This window comes from Aquila chrysaetos, chromosome 10, assembly GCF_900496995.4.
Source record: "Aquila chrysaetos chrysaetos chromosome 10, bAquChr1.4, whole genome shotgun sequence".
In the NCBI taxonomy this organism is placed as follows: Eukaryota; Metazoa; Chordata; class Aves; order Accipitriformes; family Accipitridae; genus Aquila; species Aquila chrysaetos.
The window spans coordinates 6,805,484-6,831,079 of NC_044013.1; the positions used below are offsets into that span (position 1 = coordinate 6,805,484).

The 25,596-nt window shown below is 41.4% G+C and overlaps 1 protein-coding gene across 3 annotated transcripts in view; it reads left to right on the forward strand.

Moving 5' to 3' along the window:
- Nucleotides 1-20,909, forward strand: part of FNDC3B (fibronectin type III domain containing 3B) — a 212,079-nt gene extending 191,170 nt beyond the window's left edge. For all 3 annotated transcript variants that reach the window (XM_030028612.2, XM_030028613.2, XM_041126803.1), the window contains 3 exons: nucleotides 5,109-5,275; nucleotides 8,589-8,716; nucleotides 17,603-20,909. In XM_030028612.2, coding sequence (XP_029884472.1) covers nucleotides 5,109-5,275; nucleotides 8,589-8,716; nucleotides 17,603-17,914 — 607 coding nt within the window. In that variant the 3' untranslated portion in view covers nucleotides 17,915-20,909. The remainder of the gene's footprint in view (nucleotides 1-5,108; nucleotides 5,276-8,588; nucleotides 8,717-17,602) is intronic.
- The last annotated feature ends 4,687 nt before the right edge of the window (nucleotides 20,910-25,596 follow it).

Here is a 25,596-nt window from a genome sequence, read left to right on the forward strand (position 1 = left end):
TAAATTAATAATCCGTGACTGACATGAGAATGTCTGGGAAGGGGAGAACTGGGATTGCTCGAGTGAGAAGAGAGGGAAGTAGCCTCTGGGGAGTGTCTCCATCCCTGGAGAAAGTTGCTTTCTTTTCAGTTTCTGCTGTTAATTTAGTGGAGAGGAGAGACAACGCTGCGGCACGTTAAATTTGAATAATGCAGATTTACTTGTGGACGGTGCAAACTTTAAAAAAATAATAATGCAACTGTGTTGAGAATGCCATTAACCCACAGAGGTGGTCTTTTTTCAAAGACAGGGTACCGGTTTAAGGTATGTAGCCTACTGTCTTTTAAATTCAACTGGGCAAACCTCTGAGAATTGAAAATTTCTTGGTGCTTATTTAGCACGCTTCAGGGAATTACGTGAAAGCAGGTAGAGGTTAGAGAATGAACACATCTTGGCTAAGACACACTTGAGCATGTTTTGTGTTTTGGTTTTGTCTGTCTTGGAAGAGTGATGAAATAAGAAATCAAAGTGTAAACACTTTTTCAACATTGCAGCTAAAGGTGTATCCGTTTGATTGAAGGGACAAGAAGTGACAGTTTGTCAAGCTGCAGTATTTCATTCGTGTTCAATCCTGTGCCCATCCCTCAGCTCCAGCCTAGCCACGTGGGGAGGAGGGATGGAGGAGGCTCTACTGAGCCATGCACCTGCCTCCTCGACAAGTTTCTCGGCTCCCAGTTGCACTGATGTGCAAGTTGTGTTGCTGCCCTGTGAAGACTGGGACTTAGCACATTCAATTTATGAATGATGTAAAGCTCCGTTAGATAAGCGGGATGTAGAAAAAAATCCACCTCCCCAGTGTAGTTCAGCTCTCACCTTGAAAAGCCAGAAAGATTTTTGATGGCTGTGCTTTGTTAATGACCATGCTTATGGCATCCCACAGCATCTGAGAAGGAAAACTCATTGTCCATGTTCAGAGGGAGAACTGAGTAGAGGCTGGAAGAAGCTGTGAAGGAGATGGAGAGCATGGGAGCTTTTCCATATGCAGATTAAGTCAACTTTTAAATGAGTAAGTGATGAAGTCCTTGCAAACAAGCTCAAAGCTGGCTTGTTTTTAAGAAAAAGTAAGGAACAGGGCCTGGACGCGTGGGCAGGACACAGGGCACAGTGGACAATGTCAGGCTTGCCAAGAAGGCAAAGATATATAGAGCTCATGTTTAAATGTGCTTTTTAAGTAAGATTTTAAAAATGAAATTGCAATAATATGAACAAATTATCTTACTTTAGACGATTTTTAATGTATGCAGACATTACAGTAGCAATATATAATCACGCTGATTGATTCAACTTCAGGTTCACTGCGGTCCTTCAGCAGGAGGCCTGGGAGACTGAAAAAAGATTGTGGGATATATTGCTCCAAGTCTGTAGCCATCTACATAAAATAACTGCACTATTTTTAAAAATAACAGAAGTAATTCTGGAGGACTTCATGCTTTAGACATGAGGAAAACTCTTCATTATTAACAAAAAATCACTGGTATTTTGAAGTTAAAATGTTTCATCTTCATTATGATTTGCATCTTCAAACACAATTACAAAGCATATTGTCGTAGTAAAGCCTAACAACAACTGAACTTTATTGACTTAGTAATCAGCCTTTGTTCTTCCAAAATGGGAAGGCCTCTTTCTTCAAAGATGGTTGAATCTCAGAAGTGTGTTTCCATTACAATCTTGTGTATTGAACATGGGTGCGAGCTTTTCCGTAACGGTTTTTGCTTTCGTTACAGATTTTTTTTGAGATGGAGAAGTGAAAAGGGGTGGAGATGGAAACCAAATGGGATTATTAGTCCAGTTCCCAAATGACAGGAGGAACTCAAGTGTTTTGCTGGATCACTTATTCAGTGTTGTGAAAACTTAATCATATTCAAAAGGTGAAAGGGTAGTTTCAGGACTAAGTCATTGGTATTTGCCATATAAACGGTCCCCCACAACACCCTTCTCTCTAAATTGGAGAGATATGAATTTGATGGGTGGACTGTTCGGTGGATGAGGATTTGGTTGGACGGTCACATCCAGAGGATAGTGGTCAACAGCTCAATGTCCAGCTGGAGACCGGTACAAGTGGTGTCCCTCAGGGGTCCATACTGGGACCAGTGCTGTTCAGCATCTTCATCAATGACATAGACAGTGGGATCGAGTGCACCCTCAGCAAGTTTTCAGACAACACCAAGCTGAGTGCTGTGGTTGGTACTCCTGAGGGACGGGATGCCATCCAGAGGGACCTGGACAAGCTCGAGAGGTGGGCCAATGTGAACCTCGTGAGGTTGTGCGAGGCTAAGTGTGAGGTCCTGCACCTGGGTCGGGGCAACCGCCGGTGTCAGTACAGGCTGGGGGATGAAGGGATTGAGAGCAGCCCTGCGGAGAAGGACTTGGGGGTACTGGTGGGTGAAAAGCTGGACATGAGCCAGCAATGTGCGCTCGCAGCCCAGAAAGCCAACGGTATCCTGGGCTGCATCAAAAGAATTGCGGCCAGCAGGTCGAGGGAGGGGATTCTGCCCCTCTGCTCCGCTCTGGTGAGCCCCCCCTTGCAGTACTGCGTCCAGCTCTGGGGTCCTCAGCGCAGGACAGACATGGACCTGTTGGACCAGGTCCAGAGGAGGCCACAAAAATGGTCAGAGGGGTTTTTTTTCCTATGAAGACAGGCTGAGAGAGTTGGTGTGGCTCAGCCTGGAGAAGAGAAGGCTCCAGGGAGACCTTATTGCAGCCTTTCAGGACTTAAAGGGGCCTTATAAGAAAGATGGGGACAGACTTTTTAGCAGGGCCTGTAGCAATAGGACAAGGGGTAATGGTTTTAAACTAAATGAGGGTAGATTTAGACTAGATATAAGGAAGAAATTTTTTACGATGAGGGTGGTGAAACCCTGGCCCAGGTTGCCCAGAGAGGTGGTCGATGCCCCATCCCTGGAAACGTTCAAGGTCAGGCTGGATGGGGCTCTGAGCAACCCGATCTAGTTGAAGATGTCCCTGCCCATTGCAGGGGGGGTGGACTAGGTGACCTTTAAAGGTCCCTTCCAACGCAAACTACTCTATGATTCTATTCTATGATTCTAAATACGTCTAGCAAGTGTACTGTAAGCCCAAACTGGGGTGTGGGTGTGCTTGTGTGGTAGCTGGTAAGGTATATTTATCCTCCCTTGCTTACCTAGCTCCACAGATGATTACAAAGAGGGAATTAGTCTATAATACTGCATTGCATCTTTTTTGCTATCTGTTGCCCTTGGATCAGGGTCAGAGATAAGTGTCAGCACTTCTATGAGTACTGCAGTGGTTTCTGAGCCAGCTGTCTGATTGAGCTACAAGAAGTGGAGAGGGAGAGACAGAGTCGTCTTGTCTTTTCAGTCTTATTGCTGTCCTAAATACGTGTGCTTTGTTCATCGTGCAGTGAATCCCAAGAAATTTTGTTCCGTGAGAACACATCTGTGGCAGTCTTTTGGAACGTGCCATAGCTGCTTATGTGAGCTTCAAAAATGTGGGCTAGCAGGCAGTCCTTAGAACTGTGTAAGCATAAGGTTGAAAAAAACCCAAAACATTCTTTGGAAATTGGCTCTAAAATCACCTCTTAAAAACTTGTGGCACAGATCTTTGATTTCCAATCAAGGTGAGAGGCTCACTAAAACTCAGTGGGGGTAGTCAATCACATTAGTCCTCAGAGTACATTTCCAGCAATTTAAATTACCTGAACATTTCTTTTTATTACGGATGATTCTTGATCTCTCTGTTTGTACTTCCGTGGTTTTCAATCATAATGTAATACGAATTGATTTCTGTCCCTGAGAGCTAATGACAGACCCAGTTTCTTTGAAATGCTCAAATTGGTTATACTGTGTATCTCATGCAAAGCCAAAGGATAAAGCTAGCACCTAGATAGGGAGGTCAAAACCAAATCTCTTTGTTGGCTTTCTAGTGATTTAAAATCTGCTGAAATGGTTCAGATATTTGAATAAGTGTACTAAATCGTCAAAAAAACTATGTGATCCTGTGCGGTGAATTTTATGTTCTCCAGATTCAGGACTATCGCAAATAAGACCTTGTTCCCCAGTGGAGGCCGAGCAGATTGATGCAAGATGCTGGATGCTTCCTATTTATTTACCCTCATCCCCATTCCGCTCAGCACCCAGGGGGTCAGGATCTTAGGGAGAAATTGCTGGCTAACATATGACTATTGCTGAAAAGCATTTATCTGAGCAGAGCAATTGGAAATAGAAGTCAGATTCTCTCTAGCAACTGTACTTTTTTTTTTTTTTTTTGTCTTGGTAAGATTAAGTGACAATGATTTTGTTCTGTATTACATCGCTGGACAAGTTTGTGTGTGCTGATGTTTGGTCTTGTCAGTGGAAGTATTTTGGAAGTCAGTTCCGTAGTGTCGTGTCTTTTTCTTCTTCTCCTCAGCCTGCTCTCTAGTAGAGCTGTCAGTACGGGCGTCCCGCAGAGCTCCTAAGCTGGCATCCTTTTCCATCTTCCATATCCCTCCCGCTATACTCATGCTTCCCCCGTGCCTTTTCACTCCTAGACCACCACGTGTTTTCTCTGAATCTATTTCTGTCTCTGCTGTTTGGCTGTCTTCAGTCTGTGAACTCTTCAAAACTGAGAAGTGCGAAATATATTACACGTATATTACGCAATCTATATGTTCTGATTTAAACAGAATTACTCTGGCTTAAGATGGCACAGATGAGTGTAAGATGTGGTCTTTGGGTCTTAATGTGCGAATAAAGTCCAAATTAAGCAAGAAAAGATTCAAAGTATTAATCTTGTTTTAAACATACTTCTAAACCAGCAGCACCCGTGGTGTATTGTAGCAGAACACAGGTTGAATCTGTTCTGATTACTGCGTAGTAGGAGATGCATTGACAGATGTTTTTCCTGCTAATTCACGTAATCATTTTGCAAGGTAAGTATTAGTTGCAAAAGGGACAATGAACTTCTGATTTCCCTAACCTACTAGTCATTGTTAGTGTGTTAATAACGTGCCATTTTTATACTTGCCTTTAACAGCTCTGCAAAGCTCTTTGTGCCGGAAATGTCAGTGCCACTCCAGTGTAATTACATGTTCTCATTTTCATTGTTTCCAGGTTTATACCAATTTATAGGGGACCAAGTCATACATACAAGATACAAAGGCTGACAGAATCCACTTGTTACTCGTTCAGAATACAGGCGGTCAATGATGCTGGGGAGGGACCTTTCTCAGAAATATGTACCTTCTGCACAACTAAGTCAGTCCCACCTGCAATCAAAGGTACGTAATAGATTTTTTTTTTTTCCATATACGTAAGTAACATGTAATTAAGTAATTGGCAAGTATGCAGTGAGTTTGTAAGGGTTAACATAAGTGTGCAATAACGTGAAAAATCAGTTTGTGCTGCTTGTATATTTCTGTGAATTGTGAAGTTACATTACGGTGGGAACCTAAATTATCACCAAAAAATTCATATAAACAACGTAAATGTTATACTAACCCCTGTTGTTATACATAAACTGTTGAAATGCTGCTGCTAACGATAGTGTTTACCAGGGGATTGCTCTGGATTACTGCAGCACTTCTATAAGGGATGTAAAAGCTGTAGTAGATATGTATACATACCAGCTTAAGCATTAGTAAAGTTTAATGTTGTTTTTAGTTGTGTAGGTGATGTTCAGCATACAACTTCAGAGTTTATTTTTCCTTTAATGTATAAAATTAATTACAATATTTCACATATATAAAGCATTAGATTTAGAACTCGCTTAGTACGTGTTCCACTAGAAAAATGAAAGGCCTAATTAAATGAAGTTTTATAGTGAAACATCTTTTACTGTGTGTAGATTTTGACCTAAGTAATTTTGCTTCTTCCTTCCAAGGAGAACTACTACAAAGGCAGGGGATTCACTATATCGTCTGTCTGATAAACTGAGCTGAAATCAGATGCACCTTTTTTTTTTTCCTGTGTGCTTAAAACTCCTTTCTCAAGCAGTACCACTTACTGTGAGAAACAGCAGCTGTTCGTTTTTCAGAGAGGTTTCATTTGCTCTGCTATACTTAAAATCTGGCTTTGGTGATTTTGACACCATTTGTAATCAAAGATTTAGAGAGGGGAGAACGCTGCCAGGGTGTGATTTCCCTGGTCCCTAGGTTAGCTGCTCCGAATCACCCCCAGGAAGAACAACACTTAAACGCAGAGAGAACACTGAGAGACTGGCTTCGCTACGCTAAAATCAGCATATGCGAGAATCCCACCTTCATTACTGCCTGGGTATCCCCTGGGTTTTGGCATTTGCTTCAGTGCTGTTTCTGGAAGAAGATATCTGTATGTGTTTGGTGGGAGGTTCAAGGGTAAATATACTTACCCAACAGTGAATTATCCTGATTCAATCCCTTACGCAGTCGTAAGATACGGTACCCAGCAAAGCGAAGGGAGCTCGTGCCAGATGAACCGGGCTGGCGTAGGTGGCTGGAGGAGGGAGGGTGTGCTCACAGCTTTAGCATCTGCAAGTTGTCGGAGTGCCTGGGCACAGGCGCGCGTCACTCGCGGATGCTGAGCCCGTGTTGCCGTTGCTTCTCTTGGTTGCACTAAATGGGTAAAACTGGGACAGGGATGCCTGCATGCACTGTACTCTCATTTTCATTTTGTTGGATAGAAATCCGTTTTATTAAATTTAGGTCTCACCTAGGTTTTTGTTTTGAACTCCCTGCCTGCCTATTTAGTTCCTGGTAAATATGACTCATACCCGCGACTGAATATCAAGCAGTTAAGATACCGTGCAAATACTGGGTCGTGTGTGGGCTGGAACCACAGGTACATGACAAAACACTGGCTGTAACAGAGAAAAGGGCACAAGAAAAACTGTCTAAGTGAACACTGCTGTGGGGAGGTAATGCTATAGGGAAAAGAGATCTGTTGAGTCAAAACGATGGTGTTGATTCCCCTCTGTGTTCAGAGCAGTACAAAGGAGCTTACGTGATAAACTTAGTAAGGTTTTTGATGTATCAGAAGCATATGTTTATTCTCCTATAAAGTATCCTAATTACTCACTTAGTGATGCCGACCCTAAAATAGCAATGTTGTTAATAGCAATGTTTTGTGAGTGTCAGCCAAAAATCTACGTGTATTGGGGTGAGGGATGGAAGGAGGAGGGAAAATAATTGAGAATGTTGCTGTCAGCTGAGATGAAGGCGTCTATTATCGGTCTCTCAACCCTGGCAGATGTGCACAGAGAAGCAAATGGATATTGATTACATTTGGATCTGCGTATGATTCATGTGTTCCCCTTGGGTGCTAACGAATTAGTCTAAAATTCATGTAATGTATGCGGCAGCATTTGTTTCTTTGATACACTCTCCTGTTGTCTGTTTTCGTAGGGTTGGGAATCTAGATTGCCTTTAACAAGCTCGTGTCCTTGCACGTGCACACGTTAACCACTTGGTTAAGCGTTAGCACCGTTGTTTCTCCCGGTTTCATTTTTTTTATCATGCGCGCGCTTGCTTGCTCTGCCTGATCAAGAGGTTGGTGGACCCTGGATGCTGTCACAGTTGTTTTGATGCCTTCCAGTGGCAGATGCTTAGTTGTACATATAAACATGCTGCCTCTGTTAGTACTCTGCTCAGCTCACCTGCAAGCTTGCCGTCAGGCGTAGTACAGCATCTTTTGGCTTTCAGCTGGTGAGGGATCCTATCCCAAGGACGGCAGCATTGTAACAGCTGACAAATTGAATTTCTCTAGAGTTCTAGTGAAAGCACTACCCTAAGCCTGGCTAGAAGTAGCAGGTCTGTTCATCTGAATGTGAGGCTCAGAATTAGATACCAGTCCAAGTCTTTAAAATTATGCTTGTACTTTTGCTTCCCAGGCTGGACTTAATCTCTAATACAGAAGATAATTTAGCTTCCCTTCTCACATTCCTTCCCTTATTTTTCCTGAATGAAATGTTTTCTATTATTCCGCTCTTTCAATGATGTATAGCATGGGAGGAATATGCAGGCGTCTCCACTGGTACAGGTGTTTGCTCAGAACTTCACGAAATTGCTGCTTCTATTAATGCCAGTGTAATTCACGCCTTGGCTTCTGCTTTGAAAAGATCAGTGCACAGCATTGCAATTGAATTTTAAAAGTTCAAAGTTTTCTATCATGTCCACTCCCCCTTTCTAGCAGCTCGCACAGCTGACAGATGAGGGATGCTCTAGCAGCTTACTGTCCTTCTGCAGAAGTGATCTGGGTCCTACAGTAAACTTCCTAGAAGCTTGTTCATCAGCTCTAAATTTCACCCAGTTTTCTGGTGGGTAGTGTTTGTTATTGTTTAATACCACAAGAATCCTGAACTGCTTAATCAGGTAAGGCTGTCCTGAAATACATGAGACTTTTGAGTGACTTAGCAGTTTTACTTCTTTCATCCAGTGGTGATGGTAATGTGATTTTTTTGGCCACATAAATACAGTACAGAGTATGTGCTACTAACCCTTGTGATGTCCCGAAGTTCTCTTCTTAAAATGTTTTCGTATATGTTACACTACACGTAAAATGAGTAAGATTTCAATGCAGTCTTTATATTAAATGTTAACACATTTCATTTTATTGTAGCTCCTCGAGTGACACAGTTGGGAGGAAATGCCTGTGAAATTACCTGGGAAATGGTCCCACCCATGAAGGGAGATCCTGTTGGTTATGTTCTGCAGGTACTGGTTGGAAGAGAATCTGAATACAAGCAGGTAGGAAAATGGTCTCGTTTTAATATTGCTGAATTGATGACATAATGGAAATGTTTTTGAACATTCGCTGTGCTGCTTCTTTCTACTGTATTGAATTATACCCTATGGTGATGTGTCAGGTGAACTTTGGTAAAGGCTGAGTTAAAATTAAGGGCTGTAATAGGTTGTTTTCTCCCCCGAGGGAGTATATAGAACATTGTTATCTTACTGGAGCAATTTGCGCTCTGTCCGTAGTTAATCACTATTTCTAACTGAACTAACCTTTGAAAAGTTACAATTCTGTCCACCCATGCTTTCTTCTGAAGTGGCTGGTGCTAACTGCTGTCTGAAGATGAGAAGATGAAGTAGGTAGATTATCTTCCTCGTTCACTAAGCCAATTCCAAAACCTTCCATTAAGGATTTCAGTCAAGGACACAACTTTTAATTGGTTTGTTCAGCCATCCCATTCCTGTCCGAGGTTTCGATGCCTGGATGCGTAGCTGCTGTATATCAGCTGCCCCACAGAAAACGGTGTCCTTTCTTGCACTATGGGAGCAGAGCGAATGAAGTACGGCTGATCCTTTTTTCCTTGTGTGTCTTGATTAGAGCTCACAAGTGGACATTTCCCCAGAGCACCTGAGACAGAACAGTTCATTCACAGCTAGATCTTTTATTTCATCTATCACACCTCTGACTCTGTGATTTACAGCGCGCTTCATGTGTGCCCTGTCTTCTCCCTGTCCTTTCTTTCATTGTCATATGGATTCCAAATAAGTCCAAATTAAGGAATGAGATATGTTAAACCTTAAATTAAACTCTTAAAAATATGAATAAGGTGGTACTTTCCTCGCAACTGTCTTTGCTTCTCTTCAGTCTATTTTTGACTGTTACTGTGAATTAATGAATTATCAAAAATAACATAAATAAATGCAAGAAAATTCATGTGGGTGCTAAAGATTCAGCAACCTAACTATTGTTTCTGTCAGGAAATATTTTTGGTGCTGGTATAGGTAATAAAACCTCTGTGTACTGTGTTGGCCTCGTAATGTCAGTGGTAAGTGGATAAGTGGAGCCATTTTGCTGTTGCCTGATTTACAAAATAGCCTTGATGTATAACTTTCACGCACAGCTTTAGTAAGCATAGCTTAAGCACTTAAAATGTTCTGGATATCCTTGGGGAGAATTGAGCATGGCTTCTTGATCCTTTAAGGTAGGTGATGGCTTAATCTTCGCAGTCAAGAAGTTGTTATATGAAAAAACCCAGCGTTAAAGGAAATAAAAAGTACCTTCAGGGTCTTATGTTGAAGGTCTTCATTTCTCATGAAGCATGATGCTGATGAGGGGTGTTTTGCTTGAGTTTTCACAAGTAACTCACTAGGAGAAGCTCCCGGCTGGGATGCTCAAAGCTGACACTGTGTCTTCTGTAGTTGGGCTGGCTGATAACCAGCCATGGAAAAGAGGGAGAGTTCCACTGTTTCACCTACTCAGAAATCAGTTTTGCCCATCAAAATGATTTGTCTTCATCATGAACGTGGGTGTCATCTCAACGCTGGGGCACATCACTGACTTACTGTCGGTTAGCCGAGCTGCAGTAGCTATGTGCATGCTCTTAGCTCCTATTATGTCAATAGGAGAGAAAATATATAAACATCTTTCAGTGATTTTCCGGCTAATGCATTTCACTTTACCTTTGCTGTGGCATGCATGTGATCACTTGCCACTATTTAGCTGAAAAGTAATGTTAGTGATATGTTAATTACATTTGAAGCGCCAGTCCTAAATTTACTTTTAAATCTGTTTGGTTCCCTGCAAGTTACGTAGATATTTTGCACATGTATCTCAGGAGGCGCACTGTATTAGAAATGGTTTGCAAATTGTTTTGAAGGGTTGCACAAATGAAGAATATTGTAGATTTTTCAGGCTATTAAATACACCCATGAGAAAGAACAGTGTCTTAAGTGACTTGGGTTTCTATAGCAGTCGCCAGTGCATTTTGCAAGATCCAGGGATAGTACAGCTGGATAAGGAGATAAATAGCTGCGTGAAGTCATATTTTATGTCCCACTGGCATGGAAATAAATGCAACAAATAGCTCTTTCAAGCTATTTATGGGCTGTGCAGGACTTCATATCACGTATAGGGCCTCTCATCCTCAGACGCTTTCCCCTTCACTCACCTTCCAGGACACAGTTGTCTCAGCTTTGCGACATAGAATCATAGATCATCCTAAGTTGGAAGGGATCCATAAGGATGACGTGTTTTACACCAGCCCAAACACAGATGAGTTTCATAGAATAAAAAACCACTTCTAAAATCACCTTAAAATTGAAACTTTTCAACTAATGAACATACAAAACTGTTTCTGTGTTACAAGGCTGTAATCCTGACAATAGTCAGATCGCTTTATTTGCATCAATTTAAAGGCAACTATTTAAGGCAACACATTAAACAGTTTTAACTAGGAAGACATGTTACAAACCCATGGAGCCACGTCTCTGTGTCTACTCCCAGTCGATTTCCTTCAGATGAACACAGCTGATAGATGACCAAAAGCAGTTTCTTCATTCTTAATTCTTGCTTTCAGTGTTTAAATGAGTAAAAGCTTATGAGTGTAAGTTCATGTGCAGGTATATCCTGGAGCAGAACAAACCAATTAAAGGGTAAAGCATTTACTAAGCATTACCATCTGTAAAAGTGACTGTGCACGGCAGAAATCAAGATGATGATGCATGTAAATCTGTTTTTTGTGAAGAGAATGGGAGAATGTTTGATTATATGTCTTATGTTTCTCCCCCAGGAAATTTTGCAAAGATACTGTTATTCTGACAAACTTATTAGGAAGATGACAGTATGGCTTTTATGATACTGCCTTAGCATTCATACTCTGTTATGTTTTTTAAACCGGTGTGATGGTGTTATATTGACAAGAATGTTAAGAATGTTGTAGGCTTTACATAGTAGATTTTAGTCTTTTCATCCAAATAAAAGCCCGGGAAAGGAAGATCCTTTTATTGTGAAAACTGAGTTAGCACTTTTTTATGATGGTTGTGTTTGAGTTTTCAAAACACGGCTATATCCTGTGATTATTTGGGGAACAGTTGTGCAGAGGAGCGGCACGGTGTGGAGCACAGAGTCTCCCTGGACTCGATAAGAAAGCTCACAGAAATCCTTTCTCAGGTGGCACAAACGTGACACTCGATGCCTATTTCTGGGGAAATTTTACGTTACAGATCTTGATCCAGCTCTTTGCTAGGAAGCCCTTCAGAAGGTGCAGAATGCAATGTTCTCCCATATTAATTTCATTAACAGAAGAAAAAAAAAAATCCACCTGGGCACTTCGTGCTGACTAAGCATGAAGTAGTCTGCTTCAGTTTATCCTGGCCCAGAGTCGGGTGCACACTGAAATAAGTGGCCATGTTTCACTTCCCTTACTCACACAGCGTAACTCTTTAGTACACGGCACTGATTTTTCTGGAACTGCCTGTGGACCAGTATAAAGTAGGGCATTGTGACACCTGTCTAGTGTGTTTTGTATCTAAAGTGAATAAATATAGAAAAGTCATTATGAAATGGAACATTAATAGGAGAAAACAGTCTTATTGCCATCCGTTAACTCTCAAAGTTTGAGCTCCTTTATTAATCTATCGCTGTGTATGCCATCCTAGAGATGAAGCTCTCGAGAGATGTAAGAACTCCTAGAAGCACACCACCCATCTGTACTTGCACCTCACTTATGTTGTAGAAACAAATTTGAGTTACAGAAAATAAACATCTTCATTAATTTATAAAATAAGCTAAATCACTTCAGCATTTCCTTCCCCTGCTGCAACATTAGCCACTGACATGCTTTTGGGTAAAGCTATAGTTTCTTTCTAGATCATCACACCCGAGCTGTCTCCCTCCCCCTGTAGCCTGATGTATGCAGCCCTCCACATCCCAAAAGCCACTGCTTTTCCATCATTTGACCTAGCAGAGGTGGTATCAAAGTACTCAAAAGCTCTTTTTTTTTCCAGACTGGGGCTATAGCTATCCCTGCCCTCCTCTGGGAGAACACGTCGTAAATATTTCTCTGCTGAGAATTGTCTGAAGAACTGGATTTGCAAGAGCTAAAGAGATAACAATTTAGCTCCCTAAAAAGTGTGTTTAAAAAAAAATACGAACTACTGCTTTTCCTGTTTCTCAAGCAATGTGTTCCTTTTTGTGTACTTGTATGCTTTATCTATTCGGATACTTCAAAAAAGCAATGGCATATGACAATTCTTTTTAGGAAATCACGTTTTCCTTGTTTACGAATCAGGATGTAAATCATGGCAGATTCCAGGAATCGGTGGCCCAGGTTTGTTTTTCTGTTTCTTGCATTTTCATCTAGCAAAGCTTACTCAGTCAGAACTTAGCTTTAAAGTGCGTTAAAATCGTCTCCAGCTTTGCAGTTTTCCTCTGGAGTTAGGGGAGCAGGCTGGGTTGTGCAGCGCTAGCAGGAGCTGAAGCTTGGGATAACGGTCGTAACACTCATCATCCTGAGTTTTAGTTTCCCAATTGAGCAGCTCTGGGGATCGAATCACCAAGGAGCCAGCTCTTTGTAAGAGCTGACCGCGGGAAATGAGAGCTGAGCTTTAATGCTTCTTTGTCCTTAAATTGTTTGCCAGTGAGGCAAAATGTTCTACCTTTGAAATTTCCAATAATTTGGAGGCAATGGTGTTTCATCAGCTTCTGCCACATCTCTTCTGGGAGAAAACTGTCCCCAAACGCTTTCCAAACGAAGAAGAGTTATGGGTAGGATACACTGGGTGTGTAAAAAAAAAAAAAAAAAAAAAAAAAATCCCCTGGCAATGCAGTGGGAAGCCTGCTCGGGTCTGCACTGAGAGCTGGGCGACTGGAAGAACCCGGTCCGTCTTACCGAGCTCAAATTTCTATTATTGTTTTTTCTTTGGTTCAGACTCTGTAGACACACAATCTCTGAAACCCATTCAGTGCACTGTTAATTTGTTTAAAGCTCTAATCAGCAAAAAAATTGGTTTTCCTTCTCTATTCTAAATAGCAAGTCAAAGGCACTTGTTCTGGTTGCGTGCCAAAATACAACCTAATGTACAGGTGTACATTATGTACGCATTGGCATTTATTATTAGCGCTACTTACATTGAGTATTTTCTCTGCCTCCTGATGCCAATTTTGTGTCATGAGACAGACCAAATAATTTCCTTTTGTTAGAGTTTTTTCAGCGCAGCCCACCTTGAGGAAGGTGATCTTAGGGACTCTTGTTCACTTTGTTTAGGAGACAAGGCTGTCCCCACAACTCTTGAGGGTTTATGAGCATTTCAACAGTGGAGTGAGTGAAACTGATTTTGAATTTGGATAAAATAATAAACCAGTTTCTTGAAGAGAAATCTGTTAGATGACTTAGAAGAAATCAAACCTTTCAAGTGGGCATGCTTTGTAAATAGATTTATCCTGCCTCTGATTCTTGATCTTCTTATCACCATACAGAATAGGCTTTTATTAATTATTAAATACACCGGTCATTGCTATGGAGTGCAGCAGCCAGGTTAGGTTATCTTACACTTTCCAGCGTGTTGCTTAAAGGGCAATTGTGGCTGTCATCTTTATTATTTGGAAAAGGTGGAGGGGGGGTGGAATTATTTAATGACATTGGTGAAATTGAGAAATACTTGCCTACAGGAATTCTCTGAGCTGTCCAGCTCAATCAGTAGGATCAAATGCCATAAAGAGCTTCAGCAGCAGTTTATTACTTGTGATGATATTTTCATTGAGGGAACCAGGCAAAAAGCTCCTTTTTTTATTATATTCTCAGGTGCCTCAACAGAAAAGCTGTTTTTAGGAAGTGAAAGTGATAAATTGGATAGCCACTTTACTTTGTCTTGTTGGCCACAACAAGCATAATGTGCTACATATAAAAAAAACTATGCTGCTTTATACAGTTATATTTGGTTTCGTATTTGTTTAGGAAATTTAAAGACCTTCTCCAGAATTGTCAATTTATTTTTTTTTTCTCTATTGCGTATGCGAAGTCCGTTCACAGAGTGTGACTGCGTTCACAGCCGAGCGTGTATCTCTGTGCTGAGGGCATCCTGCGTTGGCTGAGCCTGCTCCTGCAGACACTACCGCAGGCAAACGTGAGCTGGAGCCAGTAGCGTCTCCAGGGTGCTCGCTGCAGCCGGTTACGGAGGATACAGAGGCTACTGCCAGAAGTGAATGACAATTAAGCACGATAATTTTTTACCTGTTACTGAGAAAGGACATAGGTCCACTGGTGCTCAGTACTCCTCAAACCACCGAAAGCAGGACAATTTCCACCACCTGCCTAGCTCTAGCACGCGAAATGTTTTGTCTTTATCGTTAGTGAATATTAATTCATGTATTCAGTGTACTTTTGACTATTTTTCGAACTTTCTTTAAAGATGCACTCTTCTCTCGTTTGACTGTCTGGCCTTTTTCTGAGAAGTGCTGTTGAGTAGCTGGCTTGAGTGAACTTGGTCATCTATATTTATTAGACTGTAATGAAGATGCAGGTCTTTGATTTAGCCAAACTTAGCCTCCAGTTACACTGGTATTCACCACTCTGACAGAACAAAACAAGTAAAAAAACCAATTAACTGGACAGGTTTTTTCAGTGCAAAGACAGGTTGTATATATCCCATCCCTAGTATCTGTTAAATGTAATTTATGAAGCTTAGATTGTAAAATTTTTATTAAATGTCATTACTTGGATTCTACTGGATTTTTATTTTGTTTTAGAAGCGGTCATATTGGTCGCAAAGGTTCATTTACAGCAAAGGCATGTGGAGCTCCTATGATTATACATTTTGAAATGAAATTAATGATTACAACAGCACCACAAAACATATGTCGCTTAAGGTTGTTTTGTAAGGTTAGTTGCTTTGAGTTACCATGTCTCAGAGTCTAAAGAAATGGGAGTTAGGTAAGTCCTCCAAGTAGAAGAATCCTGACTCTGGTCCTGTGGAAGAACACGTCCTTTTTTAATTACTTGCTGAATGTACAGTTACATGCCAAATGCATGCAACTTTTCTTTGCACGATCGTTTCTATTTGGGAGTAAACCGAAGTATTAACCACCTACGAGATGTAGCACTGGTGATGGAGTAGGTGGAGGACAGTTGCCCGCAGCAGGTGGGTATTAGAAATGGAGTTGCCATTGGAAAATAGAGTGGCAGAGATGTTCTTGGGATGAGATATGCTTTGCAAACAAATGTTTCAACCATCGCGTTATTTCTGTGGACTGCTACAGCACTTGCAGTTTTGTTTTCCCTGCAATTCCTGTATTACCGTAACTTACCGACTCACTTCTCACTGGCATTGGGAAGACAAGCAAAGATGACAAGAAAGGCAACGGTGCATAGCTGTGGTTAATCGCAGAGATTTACAGTATGAGTTTGTTTTATTCCTGTCACTTGAGCTAGAGTGAACTTCCTGTGAATGCTGAGCATACTTGAGAAAGGTAACGTAATTTTGTTTAAACATTGCTTCTTGATTAATGCCTTGGGGCCAAGAAACACGAGCTGGTTAAAGGATTTCTACTTAGTCTGGGAACTCAGAGTCACCATCATTCAAACTATATTTGGAAAAACTGTGAAAGTTTAAAAGGAGGGGAGAAAACAAATGAAAGAAAAACCTTAATCTTTTGTCCCAGACCTTCTCAAGAAATCAGCAACTGGCTTTTTAACGGAGGGATGAGTCTCAGGGGCAAGTATGGGCAGGAAAGCTGGACTCTTCAAGTGGTGTTTAGCTGAGCACAGCTCTTCTTTTTCCTCTTGTATTTCTTACTCCGGAGTAATGCACAGGAAGTCCTCTATCGGCTCAGGTTCGATTTCCCTCTTCTTACCCTTTTCTAAGTTGAGTTCTTGCCTCCGGGGGAGCAGAGATGCTCTCAGCCTTCTGTTCCTGCAGCGAGGAGAAGGAAACCAGCTAAATGAGCAGGGGAAGAAGAATCTGAAGTTCAGGATGTTTATTTTTCCAGCAGACAGAGGCACTTTGTGACACGTTTTTTTATTTCATAAAATACCAGTTTCAACAATCCTCCATTATATAAATTGTTGACTGGTTATTTGTTTTCAGAGTTCGTAAATGTTTCCAGTGGTCTTTTTCCATTTAAGTCACAAAACTGTCTCTTAGATGTTCCGTTATCTCTCCTCTTTCTCATAGTGTGACTCATGCTCTCAGAGTCGTGCGGTACCTACATTTGATTAACATAAATACATAATGGGTTTGGATTGCTAAAGAACCAGATATAATGCAACCAAGAGGAGCTTTTTTATACCTTAATCATATTTTATTGTTTCCACAGTTCTGAAAATGTAATTTCTGGCAAGATTGCTGACTCTTGAGAGAAATATGAGGGGAAAGTACATTAAACTAATACTTGTAACCGGTTTTACAATTATACAGTGAATGTCTTCCAATAACTCTAGCTTGCAGGTTTTCTTCTTTTTGGAACCGAACACGGTGCTTATGTCTTAGACATGTTTTAGGCATATAGTCACATTTTAAGAGTACAGAAATGTGTTTGTAGTATTCATGACACCCACAAAAGATGAGTACGTCTTATGGTTGATGTATTATGTGAAGTCTTCTCAGTCCTTGCGTGAATTGACTCTGTTGAACGCTCTGCATTGAGACCTCTCATGGTTGGACATCTCTTACATAGTATTCCACGTGCTTCTGATTTTCCAAAATCTGCATTGACCTAGTGAGTTCCTTCCCTTGAGAGCTGCAGAAGTGTTTCCTTAAGAGACTCAGATTTGACCTAACTTTCTGGCTCAAATCCTTGCGAAATCTGGCATTATTACTTCTTTAAATTGTTTGATGCTATGGAAGGAGGAGGAGATTGTCTTGCTCTTTGTACGTGACTGTGCTTGCCGTTTTGTTTTGAAGGTGTACAAGGGAGAAGAGACCACCTTCCACATCTCAGGCCTTCAAGTCAACACAGACTATCGGTTTCGCGTCTGCGTCTGCCGCCGGTGCTTGGATACCTCACAGGAACTTAGCGGACCTTTCAGCCCATCCGTTGCCTTTATGCTTCAGCGAAACGAGATCGTGCTTGCAGGAGAAATGGGAAGCATAGATGATCCTAAGATAAAGAGCATGATTCCTACTGATGAACAGTTTGCAGCCCTCATTGTTCTTGGCTTTGCAAGTTTGTCGATTATATTCGCCTGTATATTACAATACTTCTTTATGAAGTAGAGAATTCAATGGAAGTTTGAGATACAAATTTAACTAATGCTACGCATTATAATCCACACATTTATTCAGATATTCCTTTTTTTGAAATCCTTTTGTTCTACCATACATTTTATATACTTCTCTTGTTGTTACAGTTCTAGCTTGAAGAAAGATAAATCAGTGTTTTGATGCACCTTTTTGAAATTCAAAACTAGGAAGCGGTCAAACTGGAGAATCAAGCAAACCAGATACCAAAAGCAAGATTTTTTATTTTTTTTCCTTCACAGTTTCAAAATTGTCACCAATTTGCCTTTTCAATGTTGTTTTGGTTTTTTTCACTGAAGTTCGTACAGTCTCTTATTTTATCTTACTATTTAGGACATTTTAATCATGAGTCACTTTTTTGTCTCTTCTTTTTCCTTCTAAACATTAGTCACAAGTGTGTATAGTGGTAAGACTAGAATACAGTGTTAGTCAACAGTAACAGGTTTTCCTTGAACAGTATTAGCAATGTTGCCTATGAATTATTCACTACATTTGCCCCAGTTTTTTCAAGATAAAACCTAAGTTGTTATTTTAACTGTTTAGTGCGTTTAAATCAGAACGATATCCTGCAGTCAAAAAACCTTTTTAATTATCTGTTATTTTTACAGTTACAACACTATAAACTGCCTGTATAAGAAATCAGATAACCAAACTGCATATAAATTATGAAGCATTATAGATTTTTTTTTTACCATTCTGATTCCTAGCAGTAATTTTAAGTAAGAGGGCATTGTGCAATAGTTAGTTATTCCCATGTTCAGCTATTTAAAAGCTGCTTTAACTTGTCTGTTTGTCACTGTATATAACTACTCCTAATCTAATACTAGATATTATTCTATTATGTTCAGCCTGATTTATATGATTAGAGCTGGTGACAGCTTACTGCCTCTACTGAATTAGGTGAGATTTACACTTAAGGTAAGCAAACTTTACTGTCAGTTGATCTTTTTTTAATTATTATTATTTTTTTGAGGGGTATCCATTTTATGGAACTTTCTTGGAGGTGTCAGAAACTAGATCTGTTTATTTGAAATACCTTAAATGGGTGTCTACGCTATTCTTACCACAGGACTAATTGAAATAACTTGGTACACGGCAAAATTCAGACGAGAGTCCTGCGGAGGAATAGTCCCTGCTCTGATGGGAGTGCCCCCCCTCCTGCCTGCCCCTTCCCAGACACACATTTTAATCCATCGAGATACTAGATTTTTAACTCTTGAGTCATTGGGTTATTTATATTAAGTCAACATTGTGCGAGTACCTCAGGGACATAAATGAGCTGGAGGTGCAAATAGATTCCAAAAGGGTGCAACAGACACAGTGTATTTCCCTGCCTCTTGTTTTTGTATATTTTTGCTACTTGGTTTTGCTTTTGTCCTAGCTATTTTGTGCTCTGTCTCCATCGTCTAAGATTCAGTGTCCTGTACTAGCATAATAGTCCCTTAACCAAAGTAATGGGGAAAAAACAACATTATTTTTGTTCTAGGTTTATTTATACTATATACTGCATACAGTACTTTAAATACCAATTACAGTGCAATCTTTTATTTATTGTAAAAAAAATAAAAAGTGTACTTATGTACTAATCCCTCTCCCCACCCTCCCCGTAGCATGTTATATTTTGTCTGTTTTATACTGTCGTACTTTAGGTCAACTTTCTACCTGGCAGCATTCCTAGTATTATTAATCTTCTTACATTTTTTTGTGTTTTTGAAGATGGGAGCATCTAGTACATTAAATGCCAAAAAAAACCCATTATCAGTGATTCAAACGTTTACATGTATCCAAAAACATAATCATCTCTGGAAAGGAAGTGCTAAGATCAATGAATTATTCTGTGTGCCTCTCTAGATGTAGCAAATATTAGAAATGTTCTGTATTTTGTTATTGACTATAATTAGTTTAATTTAGCCTTGCAAACTAATGGCATTGAGCTAAATATATATATTTTTTTGTTTTTGCCAAAGTCATGGCTTGTCAAATTTATTTACATCTTATTTAAATTTATTTGTGATATGAAACTTTGTGACCTTGCATCTGTATTTTGTGAGCGAAGCATATACAGCTGTTTTCAATGGAGGGGAAAAGAGTGTATTTTTTAAAGCAATGAAAAGACTGCTAGTTTGGAAACCCAGAAATTTGAATAGATTCCCTTTTTTATTTTTAGAATATTGTTTCAGCAGTGCTGCTATGAAATCCGAGCTTGACACCTTTTTAAAAAAAAACCTGCTTTAATAAAAAAAAAAAAAAAAAAAAACCATCTTGCTTTAGATGATTTGATCAATTTTGAAAGTTTGAAATACAGATGATACTAAAAGCAGTGAGCAGAAGTGTAGAGAAAAGCGATCGGTTACACTTGAAGCATTTCTGTCATTGCTAATTTTTAGTGTCCCTTATAATCACGCTAACGAGACCGCCCAGTCCAACCCTGAGGTTATCAGAGGAAGCATTCTGTAGGAGTTGGAATAGGCCCTAAATAAGTTCATTTGACATTCTTTTAGTTTGTATATTCTGCCATAGTGATTTGATTGTCATTCATATATTAACAAAAAAAAAAAAAATAAAGCATTGCAGATGTTAAACCATTCCTGTTCTGATTGCCATTACCGCTGACCCACCGTTCGCTGATGCCTTGTCTTTGCCCATACACCTTTATGCCCTCTGATCCAGGCATTGAATCCAGCCCGAGGGCTCTCTGCTCTCAAAGAAATTATGAACAGCAACAACAACAAAAAGGTAGAATGAAACACTAAATATTGAAAACCCTGAAGGAAGGAGAGAGATGGTTTTTATATTGTTCTGCCTTTTTCTTTATGAACTTGAAATGTTTTCTAATCCTGTTTGTTGGCTACAGTAGCTCAGTATTCAGTGTCACGATTGAAAAGTGCCCTAACTGAATGTGTATGAACCTTATCCTTGCACAGTTCTTTAAATTGAAAAAAAAAAAAAAAAAGTTTTTACCTCACTATGGGAACATACATTCCAAGCTTTTCAACTTCAAAAAAAAAAAAATCATAAGTTTTCTTGTATTGTAAATTTTAGACTATTTCATATGCATTGTATTAAAACTGCCATATCAATTTTAATGTATAGATTTTGCAAATACTACACTATGTATGTAAGACTTAACTGTATCTGTAGTGTATATGTAATATATTTATGCCCAATAAATGTTTTAATTCTTTCTGATACTACCAGGAGTTTTCTTAATTGAAAAACGCAGACTTCGTGTGGCCCCTTTCTAGCAGGTCGGCGGTGTTGCTGCAGCCTGAAGCGGGAGCGAGAGCCCTGAATTTAACTCGGGGTGTTTCTGACTTGGAATGACTTTGTGTTATTCGTGAAGCGTTTGCTGGTGCAGTTCAGCAGTTTATGGCATCATCTTTTCTTAGACTGAGCTAAATGCACCGCAGATTGCCAGTGCACCCCCTGGAAAGCTGAAGTCCAGCCAGGCTGTTACCCGTGCCGTGCGTCGGCAGCCTGCGGCTGTTCTGACCTAAAGCACCGTCCCGGTGAATGCCAAATTCCTTCTCGCTGGTTTGAAACTGGTGGGCTGGTTTCTGTAGCCCCCCCCCGTCTCCTTGTCCGTGGGAAATCGCGGTCCTCTCCCGGGGGCTGCCCGGTTTCGGACAGCATCGGCTGTGGCAGCGAGCTCGGAGTGCTGCCCCGCAGTTCGCTTCCCTTAGCGGGGCTGATGTGCGGTAAGCAAAAGCTTACGGAAATAATCTTAAAGTCAACTTTCTCCTATGTTTTAATCGCTTCTTTTAAATAGCTCGCGTGAAAAGTTAAGGGTGGTAAAAAAAAAAAAAACCCAACTAGATTTGTTATCTCTTTGTAATTAAACCTTGAAATATCAGAACTTTTCACTTATTTGTTAATTATGTGCAATAAATTCAATTACTCATCATAAAGAATTGGTCTAGTATGTGTACATGTTTCTTGGCAAACACATTAATGTTTGTTTTCTAAACAGCTTTTCTTCAAATCACTGCATAAATACAACATTGTTTGCTTTTTTAATTACTGCAGTTTACAACATGAGTGGGTTTTTCCTAAGGAAATAGAGTAATTTTTTTCACTTGGTTACTCAGCTTTTTTTTTTTATTTAAACAGTGCTTGCCAAAACGATCTCTTTTTAACAAAATCTTTTAACTATGTCTGTAGAATAGTAATCACCGCTTTGGTGTCTGAAGAGATGTTTTATTTTCGATAGTCCCTGGTTTCCAGTATTACCGTGAGCGTCTGCAGAGATGACGGAGGATGGTTAAAGCCCACGGGAGTGAAGGAGGATTTAGGTATTTGCCGTTTGAGCTCTGAACGTTGTCTTGTAATGTTGTAACCTGCAGGTTTGGTGCTGGGTCCCTTGCCCACACCCAAAATGGGAAGAGGTGGGGTAAGTAGCACTAAGTTTCCAATGGATTTTGTTCTACAAGGAAATACAGAGCAAGTTGTAACCAGGCTTGGGGAATATTATATTTACCTGCTTGTACCTGGTGGCGGAAAGGTATCTGCTTTGAAAAGTTTTGAAACAGAGCAGAGGCTCGTATTTTTAGGTATCTTTGTGGCCTTACAAACAACCTTTAGGGTGGTAGGGTAGTTGGCTGCGGCCCGTGGCACATCTCACAGTTTGAGCAATCTCCCGGTCTGCCTGCGGCAGAGCGTGGTCACCGGGTTGGTGGCTGCTGTTTCTATAGCAGCAGCGATTCTCTCTCTTTTCTCAGTAATCAAAGAGCCCGTTCAAAAACGGAACGGGGTAGAATTTGTTTTGCTTTTGGCTTCAGTCGCCGTTGCAAGTTCGGAGCGTGTTTGGTTTGGCGGAGGAGAGTCGAGCCCCTTTTAAAGGCGGGGGGGGGGGGTGTCTCTGTGTGAGGAACCAGCGGATCAAAGCAAGATGCGTCAGGCCATGCTGTTCACCTCCTGCACACCTTTTCCTGCCGGACTTGTTCAAGTCTTGGAATTTTAGGAGGCGCTGAAATTCAGCGTATTATAAATAGGACTTGCTTGAAGGGAGCTAGGTCTTAACTCCAGCCTTTGTGTCAGGGGACCGCGGCTCTCCTGCCTGTCCCTCCTGTCTTGAAGCATAGCAGAGGTATTTGAAAATACCCCTGAAAATTAAATAACTTTGGGAGCTCCAGCGAAGAGGCCTCCGGGGCGCGCTGGGTAAAAGAGCATCGCCTGAGCTGCTCCTGCCCTGTGGGCCTGGGGGTCAGCGTGGCCAGCGTTCCCGGCCAGGTGGGAGCTTGGCCGAGTTACCTGAGGTCTCCTGTCGCTTACAGGTGTGCAGCTGGAGAGGCGTCCCCGGGGGAAGAACGCCGCTTTTCTTGTCGGCGCGGAGGGACGGCGGTACCTTGCACGCGGAGGCTGCGGTGCCGGCAGAAGCTCGGCGTTCCGCCGTCGCCGTCGTGACGCTGTTGAGCTGTGCTTGGCATCCGTGGGGAAAGAACGGATCCTTTTCCCGCGGCGGGGACGGTCCATGAGGACCGTGAGTCGTGGGTGAATGGGAGGAAGGGGCTCCAGCCTGTGTCCCTCTCTAACGGGTGATTTAAATCGCCGCTCTTTTCAACGGCCCCGCTGTATTTTTGTCCTTTTGCTGAAGTTTAAGGTTGCAGGTGTTACACGTGGGAGTTAAACTGGTAGAAAGCGGTGGGATGAGTCCACAGCCCACCCACATCTCCACATCGACCGCTGGGAAGCTGATGGAGCTGAACCTGAGACCCTCACCAAAACCTCGTTCTCTCCTTCCGCTTGCCCGGCTGCTCGGTCGGGATTATACAAGTGGTACAAAAAGAGACCGGTTCATGTTTTTGAAGAAGTCTCTAGCTGCAATCTAATCTTCACCCCTTCATGCCGAGCCTAAATGGATCCTTCGAGATCTCAGCCAAGTTTGAGCAATTTATAGACTAGGGATATAGGGTCATTTCCCCCCCCCCAGCATCAATGACATCTGCATGAACCAGGTGGTTTTGTTAGACCTGTCTGCACCCAAAGGTATCGGAGAAAAGTTATAAAGAAATTATTATGGAAATGTGATGTATAAATTACATTTCCTATGCAACTCTTTTTCTAGAATTATAGCATTATTGCAGAATTCATGATGTATTGTGATTTATTGAAATGGTGTAGAATTATATTCTCTGTCCTTAATATTCACCTGCCTTGGAGAGAAGATATAAATGTCATTCCTTATTCTTCTCAGAAATGAAAACCACAGGTAAGTAGAGAGGAGGATATGGACATTTTGTTTCAATATTTTTATGGCTGAGCAGAAAAAAAAACCAGCTGAGATCCCTTGAAAGGGTTATGTCATCAGTACTACATTTACTAAGCTGTAAATGATTGCATCTGTTTCTGCTCTTGAAAATTGCTCTCTCAATGCACAGATTCTTGGCTGGGCGAAATAAAAAAAAACAAGAGGTTTCACAAGATGCTTTCAAACACAGTGGATTAGCCTGCTATCTGCTGTTACTTAGGTGAATGTGCTGTTATTAGTTTGAGTAGTTATATTTATTGTACTAATTGCTGGCAGAGGTGGTATTGCATGCAATCAAAACTATTTTTAGGTCTACTAGCATGGTTAATAAATAACTGCTTGGGTCAATGTGTTCAGTGGATGTCATTTCTTGGTAATTTTATTAGCTCATCCCTCTCACTTTCTGTCATATGAAAGCTATTATTCTCTACAAATAAAATGGAGCAAACAGTGGGGATGCAGAAGCCTTTTGAGGATTAACACGTGAATAGAGTTGAGAAATTCACCCTAATCCAGTGCACATATTGTATTTATTAATTTACAGCTCGAACGCCCTTTCTTTCCACAAAAAGCTTGCGAACCGGTCGCAGCATCCTCGGTTCGGACCGCGCGCATTAACGTCCCCGGGCGGGATGCTGCTCGGTGCCTGCCCAGCCGCCGCTGCAGCACGTCGAGGTTTGCCAGGCTGAGAAAAAAATGAGAAAAAGTGGGTCTCTGCGCTCAGCAGGGCCAAATATTCCCTGGGATGCTGCTGGATGGACTTTGTATGGTGTTAAGTGTGGCTCTAAAACGGTGATTGCTCCGCGTCGCAGTGCTTAAGCTGCTCCTGCTCCTGTCTTTGCCTTCTCTCCGGTGTTGGGGTTAGGCGTTTCTTCTGCACGTTAAAGCGTCGTGTCATTGACCTCGGTGTTTTGAAATCAGAAGCATCGTAGCCGTACAAACCTCTGGCTGTTCTCTAAATAAGCCCTGCCTGGGCAGCGCGGGCGCAAGCCCCTTTCCCCCGGCTCGCGTCCGCCCGCCTCGCAGAAAGGGACGTTTCGTTCGGGTCTCGGCACAGCCTACGGCAGCGGCGCTTCTCTAGCTACGTGGCAGACTCCGGCTTAGACCGTGATGGGGGGAATCGGGTATAAGGCGCAGCAGAGACTGAGGAGAAAGCAGGTAAGTACAATTTTCTCGTGGGTTTTGACACCGCAGCAAGAGTAGCTGGTCCGAGGTGACTTTGTCCGAGGCCGGGGCGGCCGGTTGCAGCGGCTCCGCGAGTGGCATCGGTTAGCCTTACAGGTCAGCTTTTTTTGTGAGAAAGAAACCACTGTTGCGATCCGAGTATATCTGAAATGAGTTTGTTTCTTGATATATCGGCGTTAGACCAGAGATGTTCAGGCAGCCGCTTATCCGAGGGGTGAGCCCCACA